The 15,207-nt window shown below is 35.1% G+C and overlaps 1 protein-coding gene across 1 annotated transcript; it reads left to right on the top strand.

Annotated features, from left to right (window-relative positions):
• The first annotated feature begins 650 nt into the window (after positions 1-650).
• Positions 651-8,689, top strand: LOC104243486 (subtilisin-like protease SBT2.3). The gene is made up of 10 exons (XM_009798674.2): positions 651-1,312; positions 1,759-1,912; positions 2,070-2,467; positions 3,364-3,459; positions 4,246-4,318; positions 5,215-5,497; positions 6,199-6,518; positions 6,862-7,132; positions 7,410-7,691; positions 8,126-8,689. The coding sequence occupies exons 1-10, from the start codon at positions 1,047-1,049 to the stop codon at positions 8,545-8,547; spliced, it is 2,565 nt and encodes an 854-aa protein (XP_009796976.1). The 5' UTR covers positions 651-1,046; the 3' UTR covers positions 8,548-8,689.
• Positions 8,690-15,207: the final 6,518 nt, after the last annotated feature.

Below are 15,207 nucleotides of genomic sequence, written 5' to 3'. Positions count from 1 at the left end.
AGTAAACAATTCTGGTCCATATGGAGTATTGCCTAAGGAATGCCCTATCGTCAAACACAAATTAGGCCTCGATTCATGAAAGATTATGCACCCGTTTGGTCATGAGTTTTGTCAAAATAAATTTGGAATTTATTTTCAAAACTCTTGTTTGGCCATAATTTTGTCCATATTTGACAAAATCCCAAATTCCAAAATCACTTCAATTGCTGATTTTGGACCAAAATCCCAAAATTTGGTAATTATATATATGTTTTTCCAAAATAAAATTAGAAAATATGTTTTGAAAACGTATGTCCAAACACATTTTCATCTTCAAACCAAACTTCACCCAAATTAAATTTTTTAAAATAAATTTAGGATCTATGGCCAAACGCTAACTATATAACTCCATTAAAAATAAAAATAGTGAATAATTCTGAATTATTCACAAATATTTATGTTAGACGAAAATTCATCAATTTCATAAATTCCTTTGCTGCCGTTTCATACAAAAAGGACTTTTTAATTATATAATAACTCACATGATGCCAAACTAAGATCTCATTCAGAATACTATTGATAAAAATACCCGTTAAAGAAAGAAGACAATGTGCATAAATCAGACAGCATATGAGAACAAAAGCAAAAGAGAAAAAACGTTCAATTTTTGTTTCATCAATCTTGCTCACGGTATAGAAACAAAAAGGCAAAAAAGATAAACTAAAAATTTCATCACTGTAATTTACTTTAGAATAAACAAAACGTTCACATGCACAACAACCAAGAAAAGTTAATCACAGATTCTCCTCTTTTTCTTCATCTTATATTAAATTAAATGCAGGTGTCTTCATTCTCTGTCCAATTCTTGGTGGTGGCAATAGGCTTCCCATTAATGTTTCACTGTAAAGCACAAATAATAAAAGGTTGCTTTCTTTCTGAACTTCACTTCTTGTGGTACTTGGAAAAGGCAAAAAAGCAACAATCTTTAAGCTTGGAAATTGCCAATGGAACAAATGGGTAGTTGTTTTTGGTGAAAAGGAGTAATTTTGTTGTGAATTTTGGTCTAAATGGGAGTTCATAGGATGTGGGGTGAGCTCAAAATGGAAAAAGAATTCAGCTTTAAGTTGTTGTTATTGGTGTTATTTTGGGGTGTATTTGTGGGTTGTGGCTTGTGTCTGGAGAATGAAGATTCAGATACTGCTGTGTATATTGTAACTCTGAAACAAGCTCCTGTTTCTCATTTCTATGGTGAGCTTAGAGTGAAGGGTCACCACCACCATCACCACTCCAAGAATCAAGGTTCAGGAAATTTTAGCAGATTGGATAAACCAAGGTATTGTTTGTTAACTAATCTTCTAGCCTTTGTTATGTCCAAGTTGTTTGAAGTTCAAGATTTGTGTATGTCAAAAGAGGGAATTCTTGTAATTGATAGTTTGTGTGTTTGACTGATGAGTTGTGGCATGTAATGAATTACTTAGGTTAAGATTCTTGTGGGGGTGAAACATGATTGATAAGATTTAGAAAATTATAAAACTTCCTCTCTCATAGATTAATTGTTTGAGCTGTGTATCCCCTTCCAGTTGTAAACTTGTAATGGAGAAGTTTTAATCTTACTCAATTATCCTATTTTGGTCTTGTCCTTGACTGTCATTTTTGTATTTCTTGTATTAAGGGACTAGTGTTTTTGCTCATGGTCTGACTTCTTACATTATATTTCTTGTGAAAGTGAGAAGCTTTACTATTTTTCATCATATCATTGATCAGCTTTATTTGAACCAGCAATATTTCGCATAAACATGGCCACCATGCTTCCTCCATATCACGGATGCACGACTCTTTATTGAGGAAAATATTCAGAGGAGAAAAGTATCTGAAACTTCACAGCTACCACTACTTGATCAATGGATTTGCCGTGCTTGTTACTCCCCAGCAGGTATGTTGCCAGTGAGTGCTCTTGAAATTTTATTTCATTAACAGCTGGCATTGCCTTTTTTGTTGCTAATCACGACACTGTTGATAGTTAAGTCATTATGTAGTTTTGTGTGCTTTATGATCTTAATATCAACTCATGCATATGATGATATTTCAAGGCTTTCAAGCTTGCAAGTAGGAGAGAAGTGTCAAATGTGGTTTTGGATTTCTCGGTCAGAACTGCAACCACACATACACCACAGTTCCTGGGTCTTCCTCTAGGGGCATGGGCTCAAGAGGGTGGATATGAAACTGCTGGGGAAGGCATTGTGATTGGTCTCATTGACACTGGAATTGATCCAACGCACCCCAGCTTCTCTGATAATACACCTGAGCGACATTATCCTGTTCCAGAGCATTTCTCAGGCATTTGTGAGGTCACTCGTGATTTCCCATCTGGATCCTGCAACAGGAAGCTTGTTGGTGCTCGCCATTTTGCAGCCTCTGCTATAACCAGGGGGATATTCAATGCAACTCAGGACTATGCTTCTCCTTTTGACGGTGATGGGCATGGGACGTAAGTGTTTCTCTTCCCCATGGACCATTTCACTATAGCCTTTTTTCCTCAAGCACTTCAATTTCTAAAAAACTAAGTGCCTATCAATAGAATTTCATTCGAATATCAATATTGTTGGAATTGGTCGCAAAGAAGCAATTGCCTTTGGTTGAAATGCCTTTTTTACATTCCATAGTGTGTTTCTTAAATATTGTTGGTCTGGATCATGATCAATCTTTACCTTTATCATTTTAAGGCTAAACTTGAGCTCAAGTGACCATTGGGATAACCAAACATCTTCATTCTTCAATAAATTTACAGTGTCATGAAACCTTCTAAGCCTAACACAAATATCATGTTTTTTCTGAAAAAATGATTTTGTTTTTGAGATATCTAATGATCCATTTGTATCTCATGACAGAACTCTTGTTCATTTAACCTACAAGACATGTGTTTCCATAAAATTCAAAATCTGGTTCAGAGTAGGGTAACCATCCAAACCTGCAACATAGTCTTTGAAAGAAGCAACCATATTTTTTTGACTATCCACTTGTTGAAATTCATTGCTTCAAATGTGATAATGTACCATCTTCCCTCGGTATAGCTGAAAAGACTGTTTTATTTGATGGGAGTTGCTATATTTAGACTTTGGTGATATTAAAGTACTTTGAAACACAATTGGTATGCTTACACCCATGGAATGTACACGTGATGATCCCAAAGATTTAAACCCACACTATATACAGACAAACGGACAAACACACACAGGAAAAAAAGGAAATTGATATTGTTCAGACCTTCTTGATATCATCGACATGCTTTTTGCAACTATACAGTTGCTTATATCTTCATGAAATCTTTTAGTTACTGATAGTAATTCTATTAGCAAGTGGCTTGAATTTTCTTTAAACATGCAGGCATACAGCTTCAATTGCAGCAGGTAACCATGGGATCCCTGTTGTTGTAGCTGGACATCACTTTGGATATGCTAGTGGAATGGCTCCTCGTTCACAGTAAGAGACCTGAAAATTCAAATCTTTTTCTTTTTTGATTTGCAAATTTGCCTATGGATCGTGATGCTCAACATGTAACTATAGTCTGTTCTTTGGTAGAGATCCCGATGATGTTGCTGTGCTCAATATTGATGTGTATACCTATCTAAATTACAATCAATTTTCATGCTATTCTCTCGTCCGCTCAACTTCCAAAACTTTTCTCCCTTTGTGAGGTTTGTTTAATGGTCTGTCTGGGCATGCTAGTCTACTGGAATATGTGACCCCGTATTTGCTTCTGCAGTGACTACTAAACCAGCACCTTTTGAAAGCTATAGCTCCTGATTATAAAATTAACCAAAGTAGCTTTTGTTACAAAGCAACTGAATCAAAGTGATTTTGAGAATTCAGAACACTTAAAAGGCTTTTGAAATTCCTGGTAATACTAGATTAGAACTCAGCTTGTAGGACTACTACTGAAGATGTTGATCTCTACTGCTGAAGGGGGTTATGATTGCCGGAAATCTTTCTTCCTGATGTTTATGAATTACTTAAGAAGTTCTTCTATAAATATGGATGTGTTGTTTCCAAGGGGAGTTAGCAACTGCTTGAGTTGTGAGCCCTTTGCGAAACGACTACAGATCTACTACATCTAATCTGCTCTGTCGACTTAACTAATTGCTCATGTCTAAGCAATTGAGTTTTCCCGTATACTAGTCTTATACTTTGAGTTAATTCCTAAAGCACAGTAATTATTGAAATCCTATGAACTAGACTGAGATACTGATCACCGGTTGATATTTGCAGTGTTGCAGTTTATAAGGCATTATACAAGAGCTTTGGTGGCTTTGCTGCAGATGTCGTTGCCGCCATAGATCAGGTACCTTTTCATTTTTAGTTACGAGAGTAGAGAAGAAGGGTAAAAAAGAAAGGAATGTATCTGTGTTTGAACTTCTAACAAACAAAAGAAGAAAGTAAAATAAGTGCTGCAGGTGTTGTTTCCCCTGCATTGCTTGTACTTTGATCTTTTTTATTATAACCTTTCAAAGAACAGCCAAAAATGGGATATAATTTTCTATTTTCTGATTTTAATGTGTGGACATTTACGTTGACCTAGAATCATTCCCCTCACTGGAATTTTGAGATTTCCAGTTCCATCTGACAGTGCTCTGGATTTTCTTCTCTTGACCTGAGCTTTTCCATATAAACAGCTAAAAGAAAACAAACAAGACATCATTATCCAGTCTGTTTCCATGAGCTCGACCTTGAACATGCAGATGTAGAATTGCTATAAGTGTCATAATACCTTCAGCAAAGTATATGTGCTTAATCTTATGACACGAGTGGTCGCCCAAATTCCACCATGTGGCAACATCACGTATTGATGCTTGTCTTACTAGTGGTAAAGCAGGAAAAAGATCTCCGAGTTATTGGACAACTGTTCATGTATGAAAACCTTATTTCATATTAAATTGTACTCTCTTCTTCATCATTGTCGTAAGCATGAGGAGCATCTTCACAAAGCAAAAACAAGATAGATCTTCATTCCTTAGCACTGATACTTGTCTGTTTTCATTGATGCTTGTCTTACTAGTGGTAAAGCAGGAAAAAAATCTCCGAGTTATTGGACAACTGTTCATTTATGAAAACCTTATTTCATATTAAATTGTACTCTCTTCTTCATCATTGTCGTAAGCATGAGGAGCATCTTCACAAAGCAAAAACAAGATAGATCTTCATTCCTTAGCACTGATACTTGTCTGTTTTCATTGATAGGCAGCTCAGGATGGTGTGGACATAATCAATTTATCAATCACTCCAAACAGGCGTCCTCCTGGTGTCGCTACTTTCTTTAATCCTATTGACATGGCCTTGCTGTCAGCAGTTAAGGCCGGCATCTTTGTAGTACAAGCAGTAGGAAATACTGGACCTTCACCTAAAAGTATTTCTTCCTTCAGTCCGTGGATCTTCGCTGTTGGTGCTTCAACCCATGACAGGGTTTATGGTAATTCTATAGTGCTTGGAAACAACATCACAATACCTGGGGTTGGACTTGCGCGTAAGTCTATCTTGCTGATCGATTTAATAATTATTATGTAGGACTTATTGTGTAAATAAAGTTCAACAAGTTTTTATTTAATAAAATATTGGCGGAGAATGAAAGATGACTTTTACAGGGTTGATTTCGTGTTTGATCAAGCTAAGCACTTGGACAAGTTAAAGAATATGCACCAGTGGCCTAGATATTTTGCCAATACGGATATTTTTCTTGTTAGTTTTAAACCACATTTGCTCTCATATCTTAAGTAGTAAAAAAAAGCACTCCAGGTTGCATAATATTTCTGGAAACATGAGTGAAACTGTGACGATCATCTGAAATTAAATTTTCTGTGCTTTTTTTCTTTTGATCTCTACATCTACCAAACTTGAGTCTTCTTTGTTCTTTGACACATACATTATCAGCATGCAATCATGAATTTTGTAAACTAACCATTTGCATGTTCCAAGACATTTTTGGCTTGTACAGACTACTGTTCTTTCCTAGGCATAAATTGGTTAGTTTTCACTGGATAAAGATAATGGAATGAGGTAACGATTAGTTTTCTTTGGATGCAAAGGCAATTGTTTGATTTTAGCTTGCACACCACTTCAGCTATTACTACAATTTATTGGGGCTAGCCCCTTGTCCATTAAGGTTCTTTACAATTTAAAGAAGTTCCTGTCATGTGGTTGGCTTGAAAGTTGTGTATTTTACTGCAGCTGGAACAGACAGCATGTACACTCTAGTTTTGGCAATTCATGCTTTGAATGACACAGCGGCTAGCGATATGTATGTGGGTGAATGCCAAGACGCCAGTAGTTTCAATCAGACTCTTGTTCAAGGGAATCTATTAGTTTGCAGCTACTCTGTCCGCTTTGTTCTTGGACTTTCCACCATCAAACAGGCCCTGGAAACTGCTAAGAACCTTAGTGCAGCTGGTATTGTGTTCTACCTCGATCCTTTTGTCATCGGTTTCCAAATCAATCCGATTCCAATGAGATTGCCTGGCATCATAATTCCATCTGCAAATGATTCCGAGGTATGTCTTGAGATATGCTACTCCTTCCATTTCATTTTATATGGTAATGTTTGACTGGAAAGGAGTTAAAGAAAGAAAAGCCATGACATTTCATTGACTATAAGAGCATAGAAGTTTAAAGTTAAAGAAATTCCAAATATAGAAAAGTGCCAATCTTTTGGAACAAACTCAAAAGGATGAGCGCCATATGAAATGAAACATAGGGAGTAATTTTTATCATCTGGCCAAGTCATCTTGGATCTTTAATGAAGTTTGATAAAAATCTTAAAAAGTACGTAAACTATCCCATGCACCCAACTGTTTCTTTGCAATTTGCATTTACTGATTTCAAGTAACTTGGCAGATCTTACTTCAGTACTACAATTCTTCATTGGACCAAGATGAAGTTACTAAGAAAATTATAAGGTTTGGGGCAGTTGCATGCATTTCTGGGGGTCTTAAAGCAAATTTCAGCTTGTCTGCTCCGAAGGTTATGTTTTATTCTGCTCGGGGACCAGATCCAGAAGATAGTTTTCTTGATGATGCAGACATACTTAAACCAAACCTAGTTGCTCCAGGAAATTCTATATGGGCAGCTTGGAGTTCCGGTGGCATGGAATCGGTTGAGTTTGAAGGTAGTTGAACTAAAGAAAGCTTGTAGGTTACTGTAAAGCTACCTATCAACAAAGGAAAAAATGCTACTTGTACATGAATTAAACTGCCATTATATATTTGCTCCTGTTGCTTTTTTTTGAGCCGAGGGTCTCCTGGAAACAGCCTTTCTACCCTTCGGGGTAGGGGTAAGGTCTGCGTACATATTACCCTCCCCAGACCCCACTTGTGGGATTATACTGGGTCGTTGTTGTTGTTGTTATATATTTGCTTATGTACAGTACTTGATCCAATATCTAGGTGAGGGTTTTGCAATGATGTCTGGAACCAGCATGGCGGCCCCTCATATTGCCGGTCTGGCAGCACTTATTAAGCAGAAATTTCCTAGCCTTAGTCCTGCTGCTATTGGATCTGCACTTTCTACCACAGCTTCTCTTTATGACAATAATGGTGGTCCAATATTGGCCCAGCGCGCGTATGCTAACCCAGATTTAAACCAGTCTCCTGCAACACCTTTTGACATGGGAAGTGGATTTGTGAATGCTACTGCTGCATTGGATCCAGGCCTTATTTTTGATACAAGTAAGCCACTCTTCTTTGCTATAGTGTATATTTAGCTAGTTTTTGGATGTTACTAATATGTGAATGACGGACATGGTAGTAACAGTCCTGATTATATTGTGGCAAATTGAGAGAAAAGAGTGTGTCTGAAACTGGTTTAAGGAAGATGTTATGGAAGTCTTACACTTGGTTTACTTGAAAGGTCTATGTTGACTAGATCTAGATAAACCTCACTGCAATTCTGATACAACTTTATGGAGAAATTAATTATACTATTTTTTAGTCTATTACTTTAAGTAGTTATCCTGTATTTTATGTAAGATTACTACTGCCATACATGTTTGAGCTACCAGTGTACTTTTTTAGACGAGTTGGGGGTTTAAATAGATAAATCTTGTTGTATCTCTTCATTTTCTGCCTGTCTCTGATATGGCATTTGAAAATGTTCATTGTAGGCTATAGTGACTACATGTCATTCCTCTGTGGCATAAATGGATCGGCACCTGTGGTACTGAATTACACTGGTGAGAGCTGTGGAGCATCTACAATGAATGGAACTGAGCTGAACTTGCCTTCCATCACGATATCGAAACTGAATCAATCCAGAACAGTTCAAAGAACATTGATAAATATTGCTGGCAATGAAACATATGCTGTTGGTTGGAGTGCGCCTTATGGCGCTTCTATAAACGTCACGCCAGCACACTTTTTTATAGCAAGTGGGCAGCAACAGGTCTTGAATGTTGTCTTTAATGCTACTAAGAACAACACTGCACCAAGCTATGGAAGAATTGGACTATTTGGAAACCAGGGTCATGTTATAAACATTCCTTTGTCAGTCATAGTAAAAATTTCATACAACACAACTAATAGCTGATTCAGCTGATAAGACTTCTCTTTTTGTAATTTTGTCGAGTGTCCAATTTTTTGATTTGTTAGGCTCTGTAAATGTGTTTGAAATGTAGATAACTCATTGGTTGATGATAAATAACCATGATGTGATTTTGTTCGCTGATTTATTATTGTTGTCCTTAAAGTTGAGGAAAAATAAACTCTATTATAACGTATGGTAGAAGTTTGGGACCAAGGACTTTACTAAGGGGTGTCATGTGGCACGGTTTCCCAATTTTTATTTTATTTTATTTTAAATAATATTCTTCTAAAAAAAGACATGTGCGTATGCTCAATATACCTTGAAAATAATACAAAATAAACAGTATAATGTTATAAAATAAAAGTAATTTAGTAAAATATAAATAAGAAACAAAGATAGAAAGAAGAGTATTTCACTTCCTTTTGGTGTGTCTTTACATAGCCTTTTATAGACATAAAGTAAAGACTAGTATAGTAAAATAGTGTAAGGGATGGACATGAAGTATGGAAATTCATCCACAAATTCATACATGGACTTCATCCACATACTATTTATAACACTCTCCCATTGATGGCCATGCAAAAAAAAAATGCATCATTAAGAGCTTAATAGGAAAAAACCTGGGAAGTACATAGTTATTTGTAATATGCATTACTCGCTGCCTCATTAAAAACCTTACCAGGAAAAAACCCAATGGGACAAAACTTTACTTAAGGAAAAAAAAGATTACAACGCATATTTTACTCCCCTAGATTAAAATATCACTTAAGGCCTCGGAGAAGCCGCATTCCAATCTTATATATTAACTTCTCAAATGTTGAGGTTGTCAATGCCTTAGTAAACAGATCCGCCAAATTATCATTTTAACGATCTTGTTGAACATCTATTTCACCATTCTTTGAAGATCATGAGTGAAGAAGAATTTTGGTGAAATATGTTTTGTTCTGTCTCTTTTAATATATCCTCCTTTCAGTTGAGCTATACATGCACCATTGTCTTTATACAATGTTGTTGGAATATTTCCTTTCAAAGAAAGATCACATGTTTACTGAATGTGTTGAGTTATTGATCTCAACCAAACGCATTCTCGGCTTGCTTCATGAATGACTATTATCTCTGCATGATTTGAAAAAGTAGCAACCAAATATGTTTTGTTGAACACCATGATATGGCTGTACCTCCACATATAAATGAGTAACTTGTCTGAGATCGGGCTTTATGTGGATCAGATAAATATCCTGCATCTGCATAACCAACTAATGCTGACTTGGATCCATTTGAATAGAATAAACCCATATCAATGGTCCCTCGCAAGTATCTAAATATATGCTTAATACCATTCTAGTGTCTTTGTGTTGGTGAAGAACTAAATCTTGCTAACAAGCTTACTGAGAAAGCTATATCTGGTCGAGAATTATTGGCAAGATACATTAACGCCCCAATTGCACTAAGATATGGTATTTCGACACCAAGAAGCTCTTCATCATTTTCATGAGGCTATAATGGATCTTTATTTATATCAAGTGATCTTACAACCATCGGACAACTCAATGGATATGCTTTATCCATATAGAATCGCTTTACGATCTTTTCGGCGTATGTTGATTGATGGACAAAAATTTCATCTTTCATATACTCAATTTGTAGACCAAGACAGAATCTCATCTTTCCAAGATCTTTCATTTCAAATTCTTTCTTCAAATAGTCTACTCCTTTTGGAAGCTCCCCAGGAGTTCCAATGATATTTAAATTATCAACATACACAGGGATAATAACAAATTCAGATCCAGGCCTTTTTATAAAGACACAAAGACAAATTGGATTATTCTTATACCCTTCTTTCAACAGGTACTCACTCGGGCGATTATACCACATGCGCTCTGATTGTTTCAGTCCGTATAAGAAGGTTTATTGAACAAGTTTTTCGAAAACTTTTATACGTTTCGGGCACTTTAAATCCTTCAGGGATTCTCATAAAATTTCATTGTCTAATGAGCCATACAAATAGGCTGTGACAACATCCATTAGATGCATATCAAGTTTTTCATGCACTGCCAGATTTATAAGATACCTAAACATGATAGCATCCACCATAGGAGAATATGTCTCTATATAATCAATGTCAGGTCTTTGTAAAACTCCTTGCCCCACAAGTTGTGTTTTATATTTAACGACTTCATTTTTATTATTTTGTTTTTGCACAAAAACCCATTTGTTCCTTATTGCCTTTATACCTTTAGGTGTTCAAACTATAAGTCCGAAGATTTCATGTTTTCCAAGTGAAGTTAATTCTTCCTGGATAATGTCTTTCAGTTTGGCCAATCATTTCTCTGTCTACATTCATCGACAGATTTTGGTTCAAGATCTTCATCTTATTGCATTATTTCAACAACAACATTATAAGCAAAAACGTTTTCATAGCAATATTATTTCGGTTTCATTTTTTTCTCGTTAAGACATAACTTATTGAGATATCTTCATTCTCGTTATTTTCAGGTACCTGGGCCTCCCTTGAGGTCTTATCATTTATTATGTCTTGGGGCTCTTCTTAAGCCACTACATCCGTGTTATGATCACTTTGATCATTTGCTCCTTTTCTTCTTCGAGAATTTTTATCTTTAGAATCGATTGGTCTACCACGTCTCAAGTGTGACTTAGACTCGTTTGCTTTAATTGATTGTCCTGCTGGGATATCAACTCAAAGTGGAGCATTAGTAGATGGAATATGTGACTTAGTCACCCTTGGTAGGTCAGTGAATTTATCTGTCAATTGATTTGCAATATTTTACAAATGAATTATCTTTGAACCTCTTGTTCACATTGATTTATTCGAGGATCTAAATGAGATAGCGATAATGCACTCCAATCTATCTCCTTTTTCAACTGCTTATTTTCTCCGCCCTAATGTTGGGTATACTGATTAATCAAAATGGCAATTAGAAAATTTTGTCGTAAATAAATCTCCAGTCATAGGCTCCAGATATTTTGTAATAGAAGGAGATTCATATCTAACATATATCCCCAATCTTCTTTGGGGATACATCTTTGTGCGTTGTGGTGGAGAAACTGAAACATATATCGCACAACCAAAGATTCTAAGATGAAAAATATTTGGCTCCTGGCCAAACAACCAATTGCAATTGGGAGACTTTATGATAACTTGTAGGCCTTATCCGCACTAGTGTTGCTGCATGCAAAATAACATGACCCCATACTAAAATGAGAAGTTTTATTCTCATAAGCATTGGTCTAGCAATTAATTGGAGGCGTTTGATCAATGATTCTGCTAGACCATTTTGTGTATGAATATGAGCAACCAAATGTTCAATTTTTATCCTAGTTGATATACAGTAATCATTAAAGGCTTGGGATGTAAAATCACTATCATAATCAAGACGAATTGTCTTAATTGCATAATCTGAAAATTGTGCTCTTAGCTTTATTATTTGAGCCAACAATCTCGCAAATGCCATATTGCGAGTTGATAGTAAGCACACATGTGATCATCTTGTAGATGCATCTACCAAAACCATATAATATCTGAATGGTCCACATGGAGGGTGAATGGTCTCACATATATCACCCTGTATATGTTCTAGAAATGCAGGGGATTCTATCCGAACTTTAATAGTTGATGGTCTAATAATTAATTTGCCTTGAGAACATGCAGCACAAGAGAATTTCTTAGACTGAAGAATATTTTGATTCTTCATTGAATGTCCATGTGAATTCTAAATTATTTTACGCATCATAGTAGAACTAGGATGGGCCAACCGGTTATTCCAAATAATAAAATTATCTTGATTAGTAAACTTCTCGTTTACTACGGCATGTGTTTCAATCCTGCTAATACTTGTGTAGTATAAGCCGGAGGAAAGAACATGTAACATTTCAAGCACATATTTCTTACCAAACATTATTGTAGTAATATAAGGATGTTCAATCTTTTCATCATTTACAGTCTCAATATGGTAGCCATTTTGGCGAATATCTTTAAAACTTAATAAGTTTCTTTGATATTTACTACAATATAGCGCTTCATCAATAGCCAAATCTATTCCTCCTGGTAGTAATAAATTAGCTCTTCCAGAACTTTCATTTAATCTTGTACTACTGAATATTGTATTAACATTGGCTTCTTTCATTACCAAATAAGAGAAATATCTCTTGTCTCTTAAAATAGTATGTGTTGTAGCACTATCCAAAAGACATATATCATCTTTATTAATCTTGAATCCAACTGAAGATTGGAAAATTTTCATATTCTTCATAAAGAAATCAAAAAGTACATCATCAGAAATATGAAAGACTAACAGAAAAGAACATTAAGAAATACATTACGAATGTAGAAACTAGCAATACATGATGCATTAGGGAAAATACACTCAAGGAAAATAAACCAGTTGCAAACATAAAATGAAAAAATAACAACTTTTATAATAGCTTCATTCCCCAATAAGATGATTAGTTCTTCAGTCAATATCCTCAAAGAAGTCTCCAGCTTCTAAATTAGTAATATTTGCAAAGCCTTCAAAATCATTATCTTTATATGCAAGATGTGCCCCAGAATCATATTTGTTTGAAGTACCTGCTTCCTCATCATTATTTTGAAAGGTCAAGTGTGCTTCCACATTGTTTTCTTTCTTTCTGAGGGAGGCTTGATAAAGTGTGACAAAATAATCTGGCGTACGACAAATACGTGCCCAATGACCTTATATACCACATCGGTGGCACACATTAGTTTTACTTTTTGAAGGATTAATTTGAGAACCCTTATTGTTCTTCTGTTTATTTTCACCATGATGACAATAATCATTTCGTCCCCTGCCATGTCCACGTCTTCTACTATGTCCACGACTACGGTAATTATTTTGTTTTCTTTCAGACTTATCATTTGCAGCTACAACTTCATTTCTGGGAATGGAGCTGACTTATTGGGACGAGCTTCATGAATTTTCATTAATAGAGTATTATTCTGCTCAGCCATAAGTAGGCATGTGATTAACTCAGAATATTTCTTAAAACCCTTCTCACGGTATTGTTGTTGTAGCACTACATTCGAAGCGTGAAAAGTGATTTTTTGTAAGAAGTCTCATTTGTGATAGTGTCTTCACATAATTTTAACTGAGAACTTACTTTGAAAATAACAAAATTATACTCACTATTTTAAAGTCGTGCAACCTTAAATGTATCCATTCACATCGAGCTTTTGGTAATACCGTAAGTTTTAAGTGGTCATATCGATTCTTCTAATTATTTCATGATTCAAGTGGGTCTTTTACGGTTAAATATTCAGTCTTTAACCCTTCATGTAGATGATGACGAAGGAAGATCATGGCATTCGCTATATCCTAATTTGATGCTTCATTTCCTTGTATAATAGTATTTTCACGACCTTTAGCGTCAAGGTGAATTTCAGCATCAAGGACCCATGATAAATAGTTCTTCCCGGTGATGTCAAGTGCCACAAATTCAAGTTTTGATAAATTTGACATAGTAAAAACTATCATAAAAGATAAATAAGTTAGAGAAATAATTATGTAAATAAACAATTAATGGAACAAAACGATTAAGGGAAAAAAGAAACGAAAATAGAGTTATATCATGTAAACATCCTACTATTTCATTTCATTCTGGCCATAAAGTGAAAACAACATACTGTTTCATTTCACTTTATATTATTGATATATATGTATATATATATGTGTGTGTATGTGTGTGTGTGTAGAATTGAACGCGACAAACATTATTTATATGTTCCAATACAATAAATATAGAGTAATTAAACCAATATAAAATTATTACTTGTCACTTTATTTCTCACAGTTCTTCAAAAGGCCTTAAAAAAGGCCTTAAAGATATGTTTTGATCCAGGAAGTTCATGATATTATAAATAGTTTCATTAGTGGGTAGCTAGTTTGATGACTTTGAGGTCATCTAAGAGTTAAGCACCGAAGGAAATGATTATTTTATCACTGCAATGTACTTAAACTATTTAAGATGTCCAAGAGCACAAGTAATCTGCAAATAGTAAGCCTATGATATGTACTGCCATAAACAAAATGAATATAATGATACATACCTTAATAAAATATGACTCAACTTAGCGGGGTTAAGGATAAAATTAGAGCTTCGTGCTGATAACATGTTATAAAATAAAAATAATTTAGTAATCTGCAAATAGTGAGCATATGATATGTACTGCCATAAACAAAATGAATATAATGATACATACCTTAATAAAATATGACTCAACTTAGCAGGGTTAAGGATAAAATTAGAGTTTCGCGCTGATAACGTGTTATAAAATAAAAATAATTTAGTAAAATATAAATAAGAAACAGAGATAGAAAGGAAGAGTATTTCACTTCCTTTTGGTGTGTCTTTCCACTGCCATTTACATAACCTTTTATAAGCATAAAAAGTAAGGACTACTACAGTAAAACAATGTAAGGGATGTGGAAATCCATCCACAAACTATTCATACATGGACTTCATCCACATACTATTTACAACAACTAAACATTAATTTGAAATAGAAGTAAAACTTTAAATCAGATTGCCAGTCTTTTGCATAGTTTTGTTCATCAGTTTTATGGTCAATGCTGGAGGAACAAAGCAAAGGGGGTCAATGCTGGAGGAACAAAGCAAAGGGGAGGAATC

Source organism: Nicotiana sylvestris, chromosome 2 (assembly GCF_000393655.2).
Source record: "Nicotiana sylvestris chromosome 2, ASM39365v2, whole genome shotgun sequence".
NCBI lineage: Eukaryota > Viridiplantae > Streptophyta > Magnoliopsida > Solanales > Solanaceae > Nicotiana > Nicotiana sylvestris.
The sequence above is the reverse complement of the archived record's forward strand: the minus strand, read 5'-3'. Positions and strand labels throughout refer to the sequence as shown.